At 47.6% G+C, this 16838-nt stretch overlaps 1 protein-coding gene across 1 annotated transcript in view; it reads left to right on the forward strand.

Moving 5' to 3' along the window:
- Positions 1-201: 201 nt before the first annotated feature.
- Positions 202-16838, forward strand: part of slc44a1b (solute carrier family 44 member 1b) — a gene marked incomplete at both ends in the record, with an annotated part of 50497 nt that continues 33860 nt past the window's right edge. The window contains 3 exons of the mRNA XM_083651334.1: positions 202-225; positions 825-914; positions 6802-6944. Of these exons, the coding sequence (XP_083507460.1) occupies positions 202-225; positions 825-914; positions 6802-6944 (257 nt within the window). The remainder of the gene's footprint in view (positions 226-824; positions 915-6801; positions 6945-16838) is intronic.

A 16838-nucleotide genomic window follows, 5' to 3' on the forward strand; every position in this document is an offset into this window, starting at 1 on the left:
GGGCAGGCGCTGTGGATGGGCTTCACCAGTGGGACCAGTTCAGAGACCAGTCGGACCAGTTCACCCATCACAGCAGCAGCACCCAAAGTGGACGCGCGCGGCCGCTGCGCAGTTGCAGGCTGCAGCCGTCACCTCCCCGCGCGTCGCGTCGCGTCGGGCTCTCTGTGCTGTTGTTGTGCTCGGCAGATCAGCCCGCCTGCAATGGGATGCTGCGGTAGCGCTGAGGTAGGCTTGCCCTTGCCCTTGAGCAAAGCGTCGGTGCGTCTTTTGCGCCGCTTTGTTCTATCGCTGTTGCTGTCAGGGACGCGCAGGCACGCACAAAAACAATAGAATGAAAGCAGAGAGAGAGGGCCGAGCTGGGATTGAGCGAGCAGCACCTAATCCAATTAGCGCTCATACCGGGGAAAGGGACAGGCATGTGGGGGGGGGGGAGAGCCGCTGCTGCCCGGTGCACCGGGCCTGGGTTTGGACCGTGTGTGTGCTCACTGCGCGCACGGAGAGATGTCGTGTAATGTCTTTGTTGTTGCGGCCGTAGTAGGAGGCTCCGGTGCCACCGGCCCGGGCAGCCTGCAGGCTGCAGCTCGGCTAGAAATCACCCAGCGCCGAGCGCTCCTCCCGGCCGGTAAACAAACCGCCCGGTGCGCGTTCTGCAAAGCGAAAGAGAAAACCAGCAAAATGCATACATGTGCATTTGAAATAGAACCGAACCGGACCGGGGAAGATGGAGATGGAGGGGAAGCTCGGCCCGGCCCGGTTCGTGTGCCTCCTCCTGGCTGGGTATGATGTGTGTGTGTGTGTGTCACGGTGCTTCTATCTCCTTCCAGAGGACAAAGAGAGAATGGAGACCGCTGGAGGACCGGAGCTGCACCGACCTGCCCTGGTTCCTGCTCTTCACCGTCTTCTGCGTGGGCATGGTAAAGAAAACTCTTCTAATAGCCCATATATGACCCATATAATGTCGCTATAATGTCTTCTGCATCAACATGGTAAAGCAAACCCCTAATATTCCTATAATACCCATATAATGTCCATAATGTATGTGCCCGGGGTCTGGTGTGCTGCTCTGTGGCATCTTTCGTCACTGACACTGTCTTATTCCTTTGTGGTGATGGTGTGTTTACAGTAGGGATGTCACAATATCGTCCCACAATATATCGCGATATCAAAACGTGACAATATGTATCGTTGAGATGCATATTGCACATGAGAAAAATAAGCTGAACATGGTGGCACTGATCTGCATCTGATTGCATGTTCACTCTCCTTTTCATTGCTTTGTTTGAACAGACGAGGGATGTTACAGACAACGGAGGATGAAAATGGTGAAATTACTCAAATTAGCGTGGAGGATGATGCCCCCTCAACTTACAAATCGATCGCAAAAAAATGTTAAAATATCGTATCATATCGTTATCGTGAACCCAATATTGTGTATCGTATCGTATCGTGAACCGAGTGTATCGTGACACCCCTAGTTTACAGTGATCTTGGAATTGTACATTTGTCATCTTCTGAATCTGGATATCATGATAATAGTCCTACATGGTGATGTGTTTGATGGTATGGTATTTATTTCACTAATAATTATACAGGGTCTTATTAGAGAGTTAAAGTGACATGATCATGCTTTAAAGGTATTTCATGGAATCACCCCTAATTGAATGGCATCCCCCTTTCATCTTATGGTACTTTATTGTAGTGTAGTTTTCATCTGTAATGTTCCTATATTATTCCAATGATGTATTATCTTGACCATAGGGCACTTTATTTGATCTATAACATTATTATAATATTCCAATATGAACAGTGCTTATCGTGATCTTATGGTGTTTTATGCTATAATGTCTTCTATGCTAGGGTATCACTAATATTCCTATAGTGGCTGGCATAGTGTGTTTATGCATCACTGTTGTGTGTTCTATTGCCTGAACAGTCTAAACGTGAGTTAAAGTGACATTATGATGTTTTATGGTATTTCCATGGCATGACTTAGAGACAGTTGTTTTTATAGTGGGTGTTTGTTTTATGGTATTATAAAATGTTTCATCTATAATTCTCCTAGGCTAATATTCCAATTGGAACAGTGTTTAATGTGGTCTTATGGTAATGTTATTTTCACTGCACAATAGTGAGTTCATATAATATTCCAATAGTGACGTTGTGATCTCAGTGATCTAATGCTGTTTTGGTTAGTATTGTTTTCTATGGTGTCACTCTAATATTCATGTGAGGGACATGGTGTGTTGATATCATGACCTTATGGTAGCTACTTTGTGGTACCCGTTCATCTCTTACAGTATGACTATTGTATAATATTAATTTACAATTAATCAATAGTGAGTTTTTAGTGACCTTATGGTATTGTATGTATTTTTAATTTTAGCTTGCTGGTATCACTGTAGTCTCTCCCCAGATTCAAATATTACGTTGAATCGCTGCGCTCCGCATACTACATAAGTGAGTCTGTGCCAGTTAACAGCCACTGCTGGTTTTGAAGGCGCGTTGAAACTGAATGAGTGACAGGTCGTAGCACCGATGAGAGAGCGGTTCGAAAAATGGGCTGCGCCTCCCGTGTTGTCTGATCGCAAAGTCATTACTGATTGGGCAGGACTGAAGCCACCACTGGCATATCACTGGTCAAGTGAACGGTTCTCTCCCATAACCAGCCCTCTGAGGGAAAGTGTCCCAGACACAGAGAGAGCTCTGCAGCATGCAGTAATGTAGTGTATCAGCGTAAGAACTCTCATGGGTCTGGCGTTGAGAGACTACTATGTATCACTGTAATCTTCCTATAATATTCTTATAGGGACATGACAAGTTCATAGTGACCTTATGGTGCTTGATTGTATTTTTCCTTGTCACATCTCACTACTATACCGGCGCTGTGATTCTGCGGCTGTTCCACGGTGCACTATTGCTCAACTGCTTGTGTCTGCGAGCCTGCGTCGGTGAGTCTGCGTCTGCGAGCCCGCGTCTGTGAGCCCGCATCTGTGAGCCCACGTCTGCGAGCCCGCATCTGCGTCTGTGAGCCTGCGTCTGTGAGCCCGCATCTGCGTCTGTGAGCCCGCATCTGCGAACCCGCGTCTGTGAGCCCGCGTCTGTGAGCCCACGTCTGTGAGCCCGCATCTGCGTCTGTGAGCCCGCATCTGCGTCTGTGAGCCTGCGTCTGTGAGCCTGCGTCTGCGAGCCCGCGCCTGCGAGCTTGCGTCTGTAACCCCGCGTCTGTGAGCCCGCGTCTGCGAGCCCGCGCCTGCGAACTTGCGTCTGTGAGCCAGTGTCTGCGAGCCCGCGTCTGCGAGCCCGCGTCTGCGAGCCCGCGTCTGCGAGCCCGCGTCTGCGAGCCCGCATCTGCGAGCCCATGTCTGCGAGCCCGCGCCTGCGAGCTTGCGTCTGTAAGCCCGCGTCTGCGAGCCCGCGTCTGCATCTGTGAGCCTGCGTCTGTGAGCCCGCGTCTGCGTCTGTGAGCCTGCGTCTGTGAGCCCGCATCTGTGAGCCCGCGTCTGCGTCTGTGAGCCTGCGTCTGTGAGCCCGCATCTGTGAGCCCGCATCTGCGTCTGTGAGCCTGCGTCTGCGAGCCCGCGTCTGTGAGCCGGCGAAACAGCCGGTTAAAAACACCGCAAAGGGAAAGATGAAAGATAGATGAGCAAGGATCTGAGATTTCACACACACACACACACACACACACACACACACACACACACACACACACACACACATACACACACACACACACGTGCGCGGCCCACACACACACTCTCATACGCACATTTTGAAAGACATTTTGAAACGTTGACAAAACTAGGTAAGATGAAACTGTAATGATACCAGAGGAAATAAATTGTGTCATAGCAGCAGCAAATAGTAACACAATACAGCAGAGAAAATAGAATATAAACATAAAAATGGAGTATAAATAAGAATAGAGCAAACTGGGGCTTTATCAGCAGAATGCAACAGCTGACAAATTCAACCTGTTGCCGTCCGCATAGTGCAGTGGTAGATTCCCTGCCTACCAACGCCAGGGTCGCAGGTTTGAGTCCTGTGTTATCCCCGGCTTGGTCGGGCGTCCATTCAGGCACAATTGGCCGTGCCTGACGGTGGGAAGCCGGATTAGGTGTATATGTCCTGGTCACTGCACCAGTGCCTCCTCTTTTTGGGGGGGAGAATAGATGGGTTTCTTGTATACAAATATTAGTGGGTGGGTGCACGCGCATCACAGGGGTAAAAGCAATTGTAGACTCCTCCTTGGCATGTCTGTCTCGGTCCGTCTGACGTGATCTCTGCTCGTTTGAGATGAGCAAGTTGTGCGCAGATTCGACCAGCGCCTTGCTTGCCCCGTTGCATGATGGTTAGAAAGTTGTCCGACTTGCTCCGCCTGCTCGACTGCGTGAGCCACGGGACTCTCGTGAGAGCGAGGCGGGCGCAGATTTGGAGCGAGGAGCCGCAGTTGCTCTCCACCAACTGCGCCCGACTGCGGCTGACAGAGGATGATGAGAAACGCATCGAGCTGAGCGCCCATTGGTTCAACACAGTGTAGAAACTTTTTTATGAACTTTTTTTTTTAAGTGTAGAAACAATTTTATATCTATTCCAAGCTGTCACTCTACATTTTACATAAATACCACCTGTAATGCCTACATTAACAATAAAAATAAGTAATCTGAAGGGCTGGGTCATTTGAGCAGTGAGTGTGGGTGGCGCTTATGAATGTTGTAATTTGTTTACAAACCGCTGTTAAACAAAACTGTAGAAGAAGAAAAGCAGCAGAGAGTGTGCCGTCGGGGGTGTTCGACTTGTTGACGCCTCGCCTGACTGTGCTCGGCTGCTCTCGTCTGCTTTCCAGGCGAGGCGGCAGTCAACTCAAACGACTGTGGAGCGGCTTTCTAACCCGGTGATGCGTGCGCATCTATGTGATGACGTTGCACACAAACCCGTCTGAGAATTGGGGACTTGGGAAAATAGCATGATCATCCCACGCGCTACATCCTGCCGGTGAAACGCTGTCAGGTGAAAAGAAGCGGCTGGTGACTGCACATGTATCGGAGGAAGCATGTGCTAGTCTACATCTCTCCCCAGATCCGCAGAGGGGGAGGAGCAACGGCAGGGACAGCAGGGGGAATTGGGCCAAGTACAATTGTGGAGAAAAGGTGGTGGAAATCTGAAGAAATAGACAAAAGAATCAATCCCTTAAAATAATGATGAATGACATTTTCCTGTCACCATAGTGATCCATCCCATATCCAGTTCCATCTGCCGTCCCATCTGCTGTCCTACACTCCCGCTGTCTGCTCACTCTTTCGCCGCACACAGCTCTATTGGCCAGCGCACAATTGCCCAACTCCGCATCACTCACTGATGACATCACTGTCATTGATGATGTCACAATACCTATGATGACATCACTGATGATGTCACAATGCCTATGACATCAGTGCCTATGACATCCTCAGTGATGTCATAAGATGATTTTGGTCAATGATGTCATCGATATTGTGACATCATCAGTGGGACAAAAATGTAAACGGTCCACTTGCTCCCTTTTATATAAATACAAATGATATGTACTGTAGTACATAGGGGTGTCACAATATATCGTCCCACGAAATTTCGCGATAGTAAAACGTCACGATATGTATCGTTGAGATGAAATCTCATATCGTGAAAAAAAAAAATTTTTTTTTTTTTTTTTTTTTCTTCAAAAGTAGACAAAGAAACGTCTTTGTTTGTTGAAGTTCAATGTGTGGAAAGTAGTTCAGTTGAACAAGTCTCTGAAGAGACACATGAGAAGTTATACAGGAGAGAAACCATTCAATTGAGTTTCTGGCAAAACTGTTTACTTGACAGGAAAAACTGAAGATGCATAAAAAAATAGACTAAGAAAAGTCTTGTTGTTTGAGTTTGAAGAAAAACTGAAGATGCATAATGAGAATTTATACTGCTGAGAAACCTTTTAGTTCAAAGTAAATCTAAGTGACGGTGTAACTCATTCTATTTCAAGATAAGACTTATCTCCAATCTCATGTTTTTTCTAGTTGTTATTGTAATAACAATTTCCCACAACAGCATGTTTTTTATTTGTGCATTTCAAATAAAATACTACTTTTCCAGTCATATATTGTCATTATTCAAGTTTAAAAAAATATTGTTAAAATCGTATCGTATCGTATCGTTATCGTGAACCCAGTATCGTGATACGTATCGTATCGTGAACTGAGTGTATCGTGACACCCCTAGTAGTACAGTATTAACACATAATTGAATCCTTTCCTTCCACAAAAAATCTTATTTGCCATGCTCATCTTTCTACAGTAGTTGCCTACCAGACAAAATGCCATCATATTCATTGTCATTTGCCCCTAATAGTCTGGATTGGAACAATGTTTATTATGGAAAACAGAAATATTGAATATGAAGAAATGAAGAAAATATGAATATGAATAATTGAGAAAAGATTTGAGATACAAATGCACAGTAATTATTAGGCTATTACATTCATAAAAGTAAGGAAATCTATTCGGAAGTTGTATGGATGTGATTTTTGACATTTGCTATAGTACTGTCAATGGGCTTTTGAAGACATCTTGCAATAGGGGGGCTAATCGCTATTTGTGGGGGCCTTGGCAAGGGCACATTTGGGAACCCCTGCCCTACAACACCCGAGACAATCTGTCCATTCCACCAGTGAACGGTGTCTTCTCTATGATGACGTTTTCCTGCCAAAGTCACTGGTAGAGTAGCTGAATGTCCCGCCGCTCATTTCCCTCCCTGGACGCTAACGGCAGCTTGTGTGTTCTGTTTCAGGGCAGCATCTGTGGGTTCACCATCGCCACCGGGGGCGCCGCTCGCCTCGTCTTCGGATATGACAGCTATGGCAACACCTGCGGCCAGCGCAACGAGCAGATCAAAGGCGTCAGGCTCAGCGGCCTCGACCACACCGACAGGAAGTGAGTCCCTCCCACGGGTTAACCCTCGGACACGGCCGACGTGTGTCAGAAGGTGTCATTGAAATGTGCCGCTGCGTTTCCTGTCACGTGGGAAAGGCGGTAGATACTGCTTGTAAATGTTCACTCAACATTTAGACGGTAAATACTACAGAAAATACCGTTCAGCTTTTGTTTCTGATCAGGAACTTCTGGAGACAAAAGTCTACAGAAGACTCTACAATCATGTCGTCTTAACCGCTTCAAACTAGTACACATTGTGAGTGAGTGCTTCCACGTTGCTTTGATCAAATATGATCAAATATCAGTTGATTAGATTTTGGTGGTGATCCACCATTAGACTTTTTATTTTAATTTTTTTGTTAGTTCAGTAATAGTAGTAGTTGTTGGGGCAGCTATGGCTCAAGAGTGGGTTGTCCACTAATTGGATAGTCAGTGGTTCGATCCCAGGCTCCTCCAGTTCACATGTCGAAGTGTCCTTGGGCAAGATATCAAACCCCAAAGCTTGCGATGGTTGTGCCAGCACCCTGCGTTGTAGCTTGCTGATATCGGTGTATGTGTGTGTGTGTGTGTGTGTGTAGGTATTCTTGTAAAGCGCTTTGGATAAAAACGCTATAAATGCAGTCCATTTAGCATTTAGTCACAAATTTCCACTGAGGATCCTCCACATAAACTTCTGGAATGTCCTGATTTCGAAATGAAGTTGACACCATTTTGTATTTCTGTGGTAACTCCAGGTCTGTTTCATGTCGCTGAAGCCTGGTCATGTTGGCATATAACATAAAGTCAAATCTGAGCGTTACTTACTCAAACACGGCAGGTATTTCAGCCCTCTTCATTTGCATGTCAGCCTGGTTCCCTCCCACCGCCTCAGGCTTCAGGTGGACTCACCTGTTTAAAGCCTGCTTGGTGGACCTCCCACCGCCTCAGGCTTCAGGTGGACTCACCTGTTTAAAGCCTGGTTGGTGGACCTCCCACCGCCTCAGGCTTCAGGTGGACTCACCTGTTTAAAGCCTGGTTGGTGGACCTCCCACCGCCTCAGGCTTCAGGTGGACTCATGGGTGTTTAAAGCCTGGTTGATGGACCTCCCACCGCCTCAGGCTTCAGGTGGACTCATGCGTGTTTAAAGCCTGGTTGATGGACCTCCCACCGCCTCAGGCTTCAGGTGGACTCACGCGTGTTTAAAGCCTGGTTGATGGACCTCCCACCGCCTCAGGCTTCAGGTGGACTCACCTGTTTAAAGCCTGGTTGGTGGACCTCCCACCGCCTCAGGCTTCAGGTGGACTCACCTGTTTAAAGCCTGGTTGATGGACCTCCCACCGCCTCAGGCTTCATGTGGACTCACCTGTTTAAAGCCTGGTTGATGAACCTCCCACCGCCTCAGGCTTCAGGTGGACTCACCTGTTTAAAGCCTGGTTGATGGACCTCCCACCGCCTCAGGCTTCAGGTGGACTCACCTGTTTAAAGCCTGGTTGATGGACCTCCCACCGCCTCAGGCTTCAGGTGGACTCACCTGTTTAAAGCCTGGTTGATGAACCTCCCACCGCCTCAGGCTTCAGGTGGACTCACCTGTTTAAAGCCTGGTTGATGGACCTCCCACCGCCTCAGGCTTCAGGTGGACTCACCTGTTTAAAGCCTGGTTGGTGGACCTCCCACCGCCTCAGGCTTCAGGTGGACTCACCTGTTTAAAGCCTGGCTGGTGGACCTCCCACCGCCTCAGGCTTCAGGTGGACTCACCTGTTTAAAGCCTGGTTGGTGGACCTCCCACCGCCTCAGGCTTCAGGTGGACTCACCTGTTTAAAGCCTGGTTAATGGACCTCCCACCGCCTCAGGCTTCAGGTGGACTCACCTGTTTAAAGCCTGGCTGGTGGACCTCCCACCGCCTCAGGCTTCAGGTGGACTCATGCGTGTTTAAAGCCTGGTTGATGGACCTCCCACCGCCTCAGGCTTCAGGTGGACTCATGCGTGTTTAAAGCCTGGTTGATGGACCTCCCACCGCCTCAGGCTTCAGGTGGACTCACGCGTGTTTAAAGCCTGGTTGATGGACCTCCCACCGCCTCAGGCTTCAGGTGGACTCACCTGTTTAAAGCCTGGTTGATGGACCTCCCACCGCCTCAGGCTTCATGTGGACTCACCTGTTTAAAGCCTGGTTGATGAACCTCCCACCGCCTCAGGCTTCAGGTGGACTCACCTGTTTAAAGCCTGGTTGATGGACCTCCCACCGCCTCAGGCTTCAGGTGGACTCACCTGTTTAAAGCCTGGTTGATGGACCTCCCACCGCCTCAGGCTTCAGGTGGACTCACCTGTTTAAAGCCTGGTTGATGAACCTCCCACCGCTTCAGGTGGACTCACCTGTTTAAAGCCTGGTTGGTGGACCTCCCACCGCCTCAGGCTTCAGGTGGACTCACCTGTTTAAAGCCTGGTTGGTGGACCTCCCACCGCCTCAGGCTTCAGGTGGACTCATGCGTGTTTAAAGCCTGGTTGATGGACCTCCCACCGCCTCAGGCTTCAGGTGGACTCATGCGTGTTTAAAGCCTGGTTGATGGACCTCCCACCGCCTCAGGCTTCAGGTGGACACATGCGTGTTTAAAGCCTGGTTGATGGACCTCCCACTGCCTCAGGCTTCAGGTGGACTCACGCGTGTTTAAAGCCTGGTTGATGGACCTCCCACCGCCTCAGGCTTCAGGTGGACTCACCTGTTTAAAGCCTGGTTGATGGACCTCCCACCGCCTCAGGCTTCATGTGGACTCACCTGTTTAAAGCCTGGTTGATGAACCTCCCACCGCCTCAGGCTTCAGGTGGACTCACCTGTTTAAAGCCTGGTTGATGGACCTCCCACCGCCTCAGGCTTCAGGTGGACTCACCTGTTTAAAGCCTGGTTGATGGACCTCCCACCGCCTCAGGCTTCAGGTGGACTCACCTGTTTAAAGCCTGGTTGATGAACCTCCCACCGCCTCAGGCTTCAGGTGGACTCACCTGTTTAAAGCCTGGTTGGTGGACCTCCCACCGCCTCAGGCTTCAGGTGGACTCATGCGTGTTTAAAGCCTGGTTGGTGGACCTCCCACCGCCTCAGGCTTCAGGTGGACTCATGCGTGTTTAAAGCCTGGTTGATGGACCTCCCACCGCCTCAGGCTTCAGGTGGACTCATGCGTGTTTAAAGCCTGGTTGATGGACCTCCCACCGCCTCAGGCTTCAGGTGGACTCACGCGTGTTTAAAGCCTGGTTGATGGACCTCCCACCGGCTCAGGCTTCAGGTGGACTCACCTGTTTAAAGCCTGGTTGGTGGACCTCCCACCGCCTCAGGCTTCAGGTGGACTCACCTGTTTAAAGCCTGGTTGATGGACCTCCCACCGCCTCAGGCTTCATGTGGACTCACCTGTTTAAAGCCTGGTTGATGAACCTCCCACCGCCTCAGGCTTCAGGTGGACTCACCTGTTTAAAGCCTGGTTGATGGACCTCCCACCGCCTCAGGCTTCAGGTGGACTCACCTGTTTAAAGCCTGGTTGATGGACCTCCCACCGCCTCAGGCTTCAGGTGGACTCACCTGTTTAAAGCCTGGTTGATGAACCTCCCACCGCCTCAGGCTTCAGGTGGACTCACCTGTTTAAAGCCTGGTTGATGGACCTCCCACCGCCTCAGGCTTCAGGTGGACTCACCTGTTTAAAGCCTGGCTGGTGGACCTCCCACCGCCTCAGGCTTCAGGTGGACTCACCTGTTTAAAGCCTGGTTGGTGGACCTCCCACCGCCTCAGGCTTCAGGTGGACTCACCTGTTTAAAGCCTGGCTGCTGGACCTCCCACCGCCTCAGGCTTCAGGTGGACTCACCTGTTTAAAGCCTGGTTGGTGGACCTCCCACTGCCTCAGGCTTCAGGTGGACTCACCTGTTTAAAGCCTGGTTGATGGACCTCCCACCGCCTCAGGCTTCAGGTGGACTCACCTGTTTAAAGCCTGGCTGGTGGACCTCCCACCGCCTCAGGCTTCAGGTGGACTCACCTGTTTAAAGCCTGGCTGGTGGACCTCCCACCGCCTCAGGCTTCAGGTGGACTCGCCTGTTTAAAGCCTGGTTGGTGGACCTCCCACCGCCTCAGGCTTCAGGTGGACTCGCCTGTTTAAAGCCTGGTTGGTGGACCTCCCACCGCCTCAGGCTTCAGGTGGACTCACCTGTTTAAAGCCTGGTTGGTGGACCTCCCACCGCCTCAGGCTTCAGGTGGACTCACCTGTTTAAAGCCTGGCTGGTGGACCTCCCACCGCCTCAGGCTTCAGGTGGACTCACCTGTTTAAAGCCTGGCTGGTGGACCTCCCACCGCCTCAGACTTCAGGTGGACTCATGCGTGTTTAAAGCCTGACTGGTGGAACAGAGCTCGCCGGCGCTCTGACTCATCCGTCCCGCTGGGAGAACGGAGCCCACATGGCGACATTATGATGCCTCCAGAATTCCTCTGCCTCGATTTGTCTATTTTTTCCACCAGGGCCACCTGCAAGGAGAACAGGGAGATGATGAAATATGTTGCCTAATTTTTAAAACCTCGACTTTCCCAGAGGATGGTTTTTCCCAACTGCTCTTTTTCAGCCATGACCTACTTTTTACATTTGCACAATTTCAACAGCCAAACAATGGAGCTACCCAGTAAGCGACACTGTTGGTCACTGTGCTCACCCAACATCATAAGAACTGCTTTCAATGGGCTGTTGAGCAAGACTCCCACTGCTACAGTGGGGCTTCTCAGTGGGATGCATACAGATACTGTACATGTAGCTATATTAACGTAGCAGTCATATACAAGCATATTACAGCCATATGCAAGTGTAAGCTGTTGGGTGTGACAGTCCACACTGGGAATCAAACTCAGAACCTTCGGCATGGGAGGCGGCCACTAGCGAGGAGGCTAACGCCATCTGGCTCTAGCGTCTGTCACTAGGGCATAAGGCGTCGGGAGGGAGGGAGGTTTACTCACTGCACAGCAGGCCACTACCGTTATGTATGGGCCTACATCGTGATGATTGGTTAGTTTAGGTTAGTAAGCCAATCAAAGGCAGAATAGGGTGGGTCATGCTGTCGGGAGTTTTCTGAAACGGGAGGGGAGGGGATTGACTGGATGGACTGGAGGTATAACGCAGTGAAAGCTCTGGAGAGATTGAAGTCGGCAAAACGGTTAATTGCAGTTAATTAATTTTAACCGGTTACGTTCTTAACGGCAGTTAACCGACTTTTGGTTAACTGTTAACATCTCTAGTTTGGTGTCGTTTGAAGAAAAAATGTGGGAGTAGGGTTTATTAGTTTTACAGTTTTTGCAGTTTTGCGGTCTTTCAACATTGATGACCGTGTCAGCATCAGGTTCAACATTGATGATGACTGTGTCAGCATCGAGCTCAACATTGATGATGACCCTCAGCATCGGGTTCAACATTGATGATGACGGTTTGAAAAAGTCACTGTATCAAAACCACTAAGATTTGTCGTCATACCTTCTCCACGGTATCAGCTGTTTTCCCAAAACAACATGACCAGGTTACTTGCAGAGTGCAGCTTACGCGGCCCCTCCCCCTTGCTGCATGCCTACCTAGATGCACAGTAGTGAGGAGCTGTGGTTTACAACCGTGTGTGATAAAGCAGGAGAACGCAAGGACCCCCCTTATGACAACATAAGGCATTATGTCATCAGGGTGATGCTATTATAAGTTCTGTGATGAATCGATGTCATCAGGGATGATGTTACCAGTGATGTTGTCATCAGAGAGGATGTCATCAGGGATGATGTCATCACTGAATTCGCCAGTGTCTATACTATAATTCCAGGAGCGCCTGTTTGTCAGTATGTCTGGCAAGTCTCTGTGTGTCTGTGCAAGTGTCTGTGTGTCAGTGTGTCTGTGTATCTTTAGTATATCTGATGATGTCATCAGTGATGTCATCCTTCCTCGGTGAGGCTATTATAAATTCTATGATGTGTCATCAGGGATGATGTCATCAATGATGTCATCAGTCAGTGACGATGTCATGTCATCAGTGATGACGTCACCAGTGATGTTGTCATAAGGCATTATGTCATCAGGCAGTGAAGATGTCATCAGGGATAATGTCATCATCACTGAATTCGCCAGTGTTGTCTATACTATAATTCCAGGAGCGTCTGTTTGTCAGTATGTCTGGCAAGTCTGTGTGTCTGTGCAACTGTCTGTGTGTCCGCTTCGCTGACCCGGTCACTAATAATAATAACAAATTGCAAGTGACCCTAATCATCTTCGGTAGTATTAAAGTGTGTGTAGTGTGTGTAAAATAAAAAAATAAAAAAAAAGAAGAAGGTTGAGAACCACTGGACTTTATAAAGACAAGACAGTTGACCGTGTCACAGTAACCTACATTTGTAAACAAATCCACCTGGTCACACTTTTCACTGTGACTGAGAACGTTACTGAATGGATCTTCAGCCACACCACAACAAGCTGACTCAGCTGTTTCTAGCTGCTTGAGACACATTTACACTTTATTAACTCTCACACGCAGTTCTACAGTGTTCCTCCATGATGGAGACTTCGCTGACTGGCAGCAGATTGGTGATGAAATTGTAAAATATCCATTGTTTTTTCTGTAGCCTATAGGGATGTTCATCAATTATCGAAAATCGATAATCGATCGTTAAGGATTGGAATCGATCCTGTGGCATTTGGATCGATTTTTTAATTATTAAAAAAAAAAAAATTTTTTTTTTTTTTTTTTTGGACTAGGTTTGGGTGGAATTCGTTCCTCCTCGCCCCACTCCATTGCACAGCCGACTAACGTGAGGTGGAGCTTCATATAGTCTCTAGTTTTCTTGCTGGGCACGGGCCTTTGTGCCAACAAAACTGTTTTAAACATGGGAAATTCACACCGGCATGCGCCGGGGACAGCAGTGTTGGAGAGGAGACACATTGAAATAAAGAGTTCATTGAGGAGAACACGTTGTCTTTCGTATTTTCTGCCATAGGCATTCATTTTGTAAAAAAAAAAAAAATTGAAAAAATTGAAAAATTTCTAAGTATTAATAAAATCGATGATCGATAATTGATCGTTAATTTTCACCGATTATCGATTTTGGAAAATTTTCAAAATGAACATCCCTAGTAGCCTATTTCAGTAGTGTGTACGGTACCACAACTTGACACACAACACAGATAAAGGCTGTGGCCACACTGATCTGTGGTGTCTGTCTGTCTCCGTGCATTTCCCTGTTCACTTCCATTCATTTTCAAAGACAGCTGTCCGTCTGTTCGTCAGTGTTGCGGGTAACACATTACAAAAGTAACATATTACATGTAATATATTACTTTAGGCAGTAACTGAGTAATATAACTCATTACAATATGATTTCAGTAATATTATACCAGTTACTCTGTCAGGTAACAATTTACAAATTGAGATACTTTTTTTTTTTTATCAAATCACATATTTAGTAAATAAAGATACAATCATTTCCTGTGTTTTTATGCAAATAACCACTATAGATGACAATAACAAAGGAAATAACATTTAGAATTTTGAACGGTTTACACTGACTTGAAGACAGTTTAAATTATTTTTCGGGATGGATCTGGGGCGGCGATGTCATTCTGCTACTGCAGTCATTTTGGTTTAAGTAATGCAAAAGTAGTGTTATAAGTAGTGGGGGCGGCTGTAGCTCAGGAGGTAGAGCGGGTTGTCCACTAATCGCTTTGGATCAAAGAGGTCGGTGGTACGATTCCCGCCTCCTCCAGTCTGCATGTCGAAGTGTCCTTGGGCAAGATACTGAACCCCAAATTGCTCCCGATGGTGTGTAGGCACCCTGCGTGGCAGCCTGCCGCCATCGGTGTATGAATGGGTGAATGTAGACTACCTACTGATTGTAAAGCGCTTTGGATAAAAGCGCTATATAAATGCAGGCCATTTACCATTTACCATAAGTAATGAGTTACTCTACTACACAGACGGTAATATTGTAAAGTAACTTATTACTTTACAATGAATGTAACTAGTAATATGTAGTATATTACATTTTGAAAGTAACTTGCCCAACACTGCTGTTCGTGGAGCACTGATGACGCGTACGTCTCCAGCTAATTTACATACGTTTTGATGGACAGGAAGTTCAAGAGGTCCTGAACGTTTTCTGGATGGACTTGATGGATGGATTTGTCACAGAGAGTGGAAATATCAGAAACAGTGTCGTCACTCGCCATGACAGTCTCCCCACATCTCCAAAACGGTCATTTAGAAGCCACACTATTGTTCTAATATCAACAACTAGCCAACACATATCAAAGATGGTAGGCTTTATGGAAAGAGCGTGACTCAAACTGGTTAAAAGTTATTCCGGGCGGTGCTTTGAGCCTGGCGAACACTTAGTCAGCAAATGTAGCTCACAGCTAACAGCTATGACTAACAGCTATGTTCCAGCTCTGAGCCCACGTCCTCCCCACTACAGACAGAGAGTGCTGATGCGTGCTGCGCTTCCCCCGGTCATCTCAAAAACAATGTAATGGACATAAGGAGGCCACGGTGGATCAGTGGTTAGCACTATTGCCTCACAGCAAGAACGTCCCGGGTTCGAACCCTGGTCCGTCCCAGGTCCTTTCTGTGTGGAGTTTACATGTTCTCCCCGTGTTCGTGTGGGTTTTCTCCGGGTGCTCCGGTTTCCTCCCACCACCAAAATACATGTTTGTTAGGGTTAATACTCCTGTCAGTGCCCCTGACCAAGGCACTGGCAAGAGAACTGGAGTTGGTCCCTGGGCGCTGCACTGCGGCTGCCCACCGCTCCTAGTTCTAGGAAGGTTCCTAGTAGAGGATGGGTCAAATGCAGAGGATGAATTTCCCCATGGGGATAAATAAAGATAACCTAACCTAGTAATAAATAATAATAATAAATCTGTTTTATAATTCTGTCACTTTTCTGACGCATCAGTGTGGCCACGGCCAAACAGTCCTACGCCATCGTTCATCACGCAGATGCGTCTCAAATCAGAAATCATTGTGTGTCACGTTTGCTCTGAGCTCAGCGAGAGTGAGAGAAAGAGGGAGGGGCATCTAGGCAAACAGAGAGAGAGAGAGAGATGGAGTCAGGCAGTGCCATGGGTTTCTTATTGTGACAAGAGTCAAGAGTGAAGTGTCTGGTATTGTACAAGGACACCCCTGTCTGCTGTCGCACAGGATCTCACTCAACCTCTCTCTCGCTCTCTCTCTCTCTCTCTCTCTCTCTCTCTGGCGACCTGTTCTTTAGAGTTCCAAAAATCTTTTTCTTTCCTTTTTATTTAACAGCCAGAAAGGTGAATAATGACCCACTTGAGATCAAAGCAGGAGCCAAGAGTCTGGAAGTCGTCCTAAATGAATAATGTATTTACATATAGCTTTGCAAAGAGGAGCAATCTTGTACATCGATTGTCCAATGCATATATACAGTAGAGGCTTCTGAAGGCAGCCCACACTAGACTCAAGTCTATCTGCTATCATGACCCTGTACACACAGTGCTGACAGAGTGGGGCAGAGATGAGCTGAAGATGTAGGCTATAGAGGCTATCCAGAATGGTGTGTTTATGTGGGTGTGTATCTATGCCTATTACTAGTATTAATAACTATATGTAACTGAAACAATGAAAATGAAAATGTATGCGAGTACATTAAACTATTGATTGTCTAAATAAAGGCTAATGTGATTTAAACTTTCTATAGCAGTAATAATTAAAAAAAAAAATCAATTTGACCACTCTTTCCAGTTCATAAAGCTTCTCCATTGTCTGTTAAACAACCTGTGTCAGGTAGCTCTTTCCTCTTTTCCATTTGCGTTTATTTGCAATTTCATAGAAGTTATAACTGTAGTAGGCTATAAGAAAATAGCACTTTGTAGACGCAACCTTTTTGCTGCGTCATATTGCCATTCTTAGATAGCCTGG

This window comes from Poromitra crassiceps, assembly GCF_964638095.1.
Source record: "Poromitra crassiceps genome assembly, chromosome: 15".
NCBI lineage: Eukaryota > Metazoa > Chordata > Actinopteri > Beryciformes > Melamphaidae > Poromitra > Poromitra crassiceps.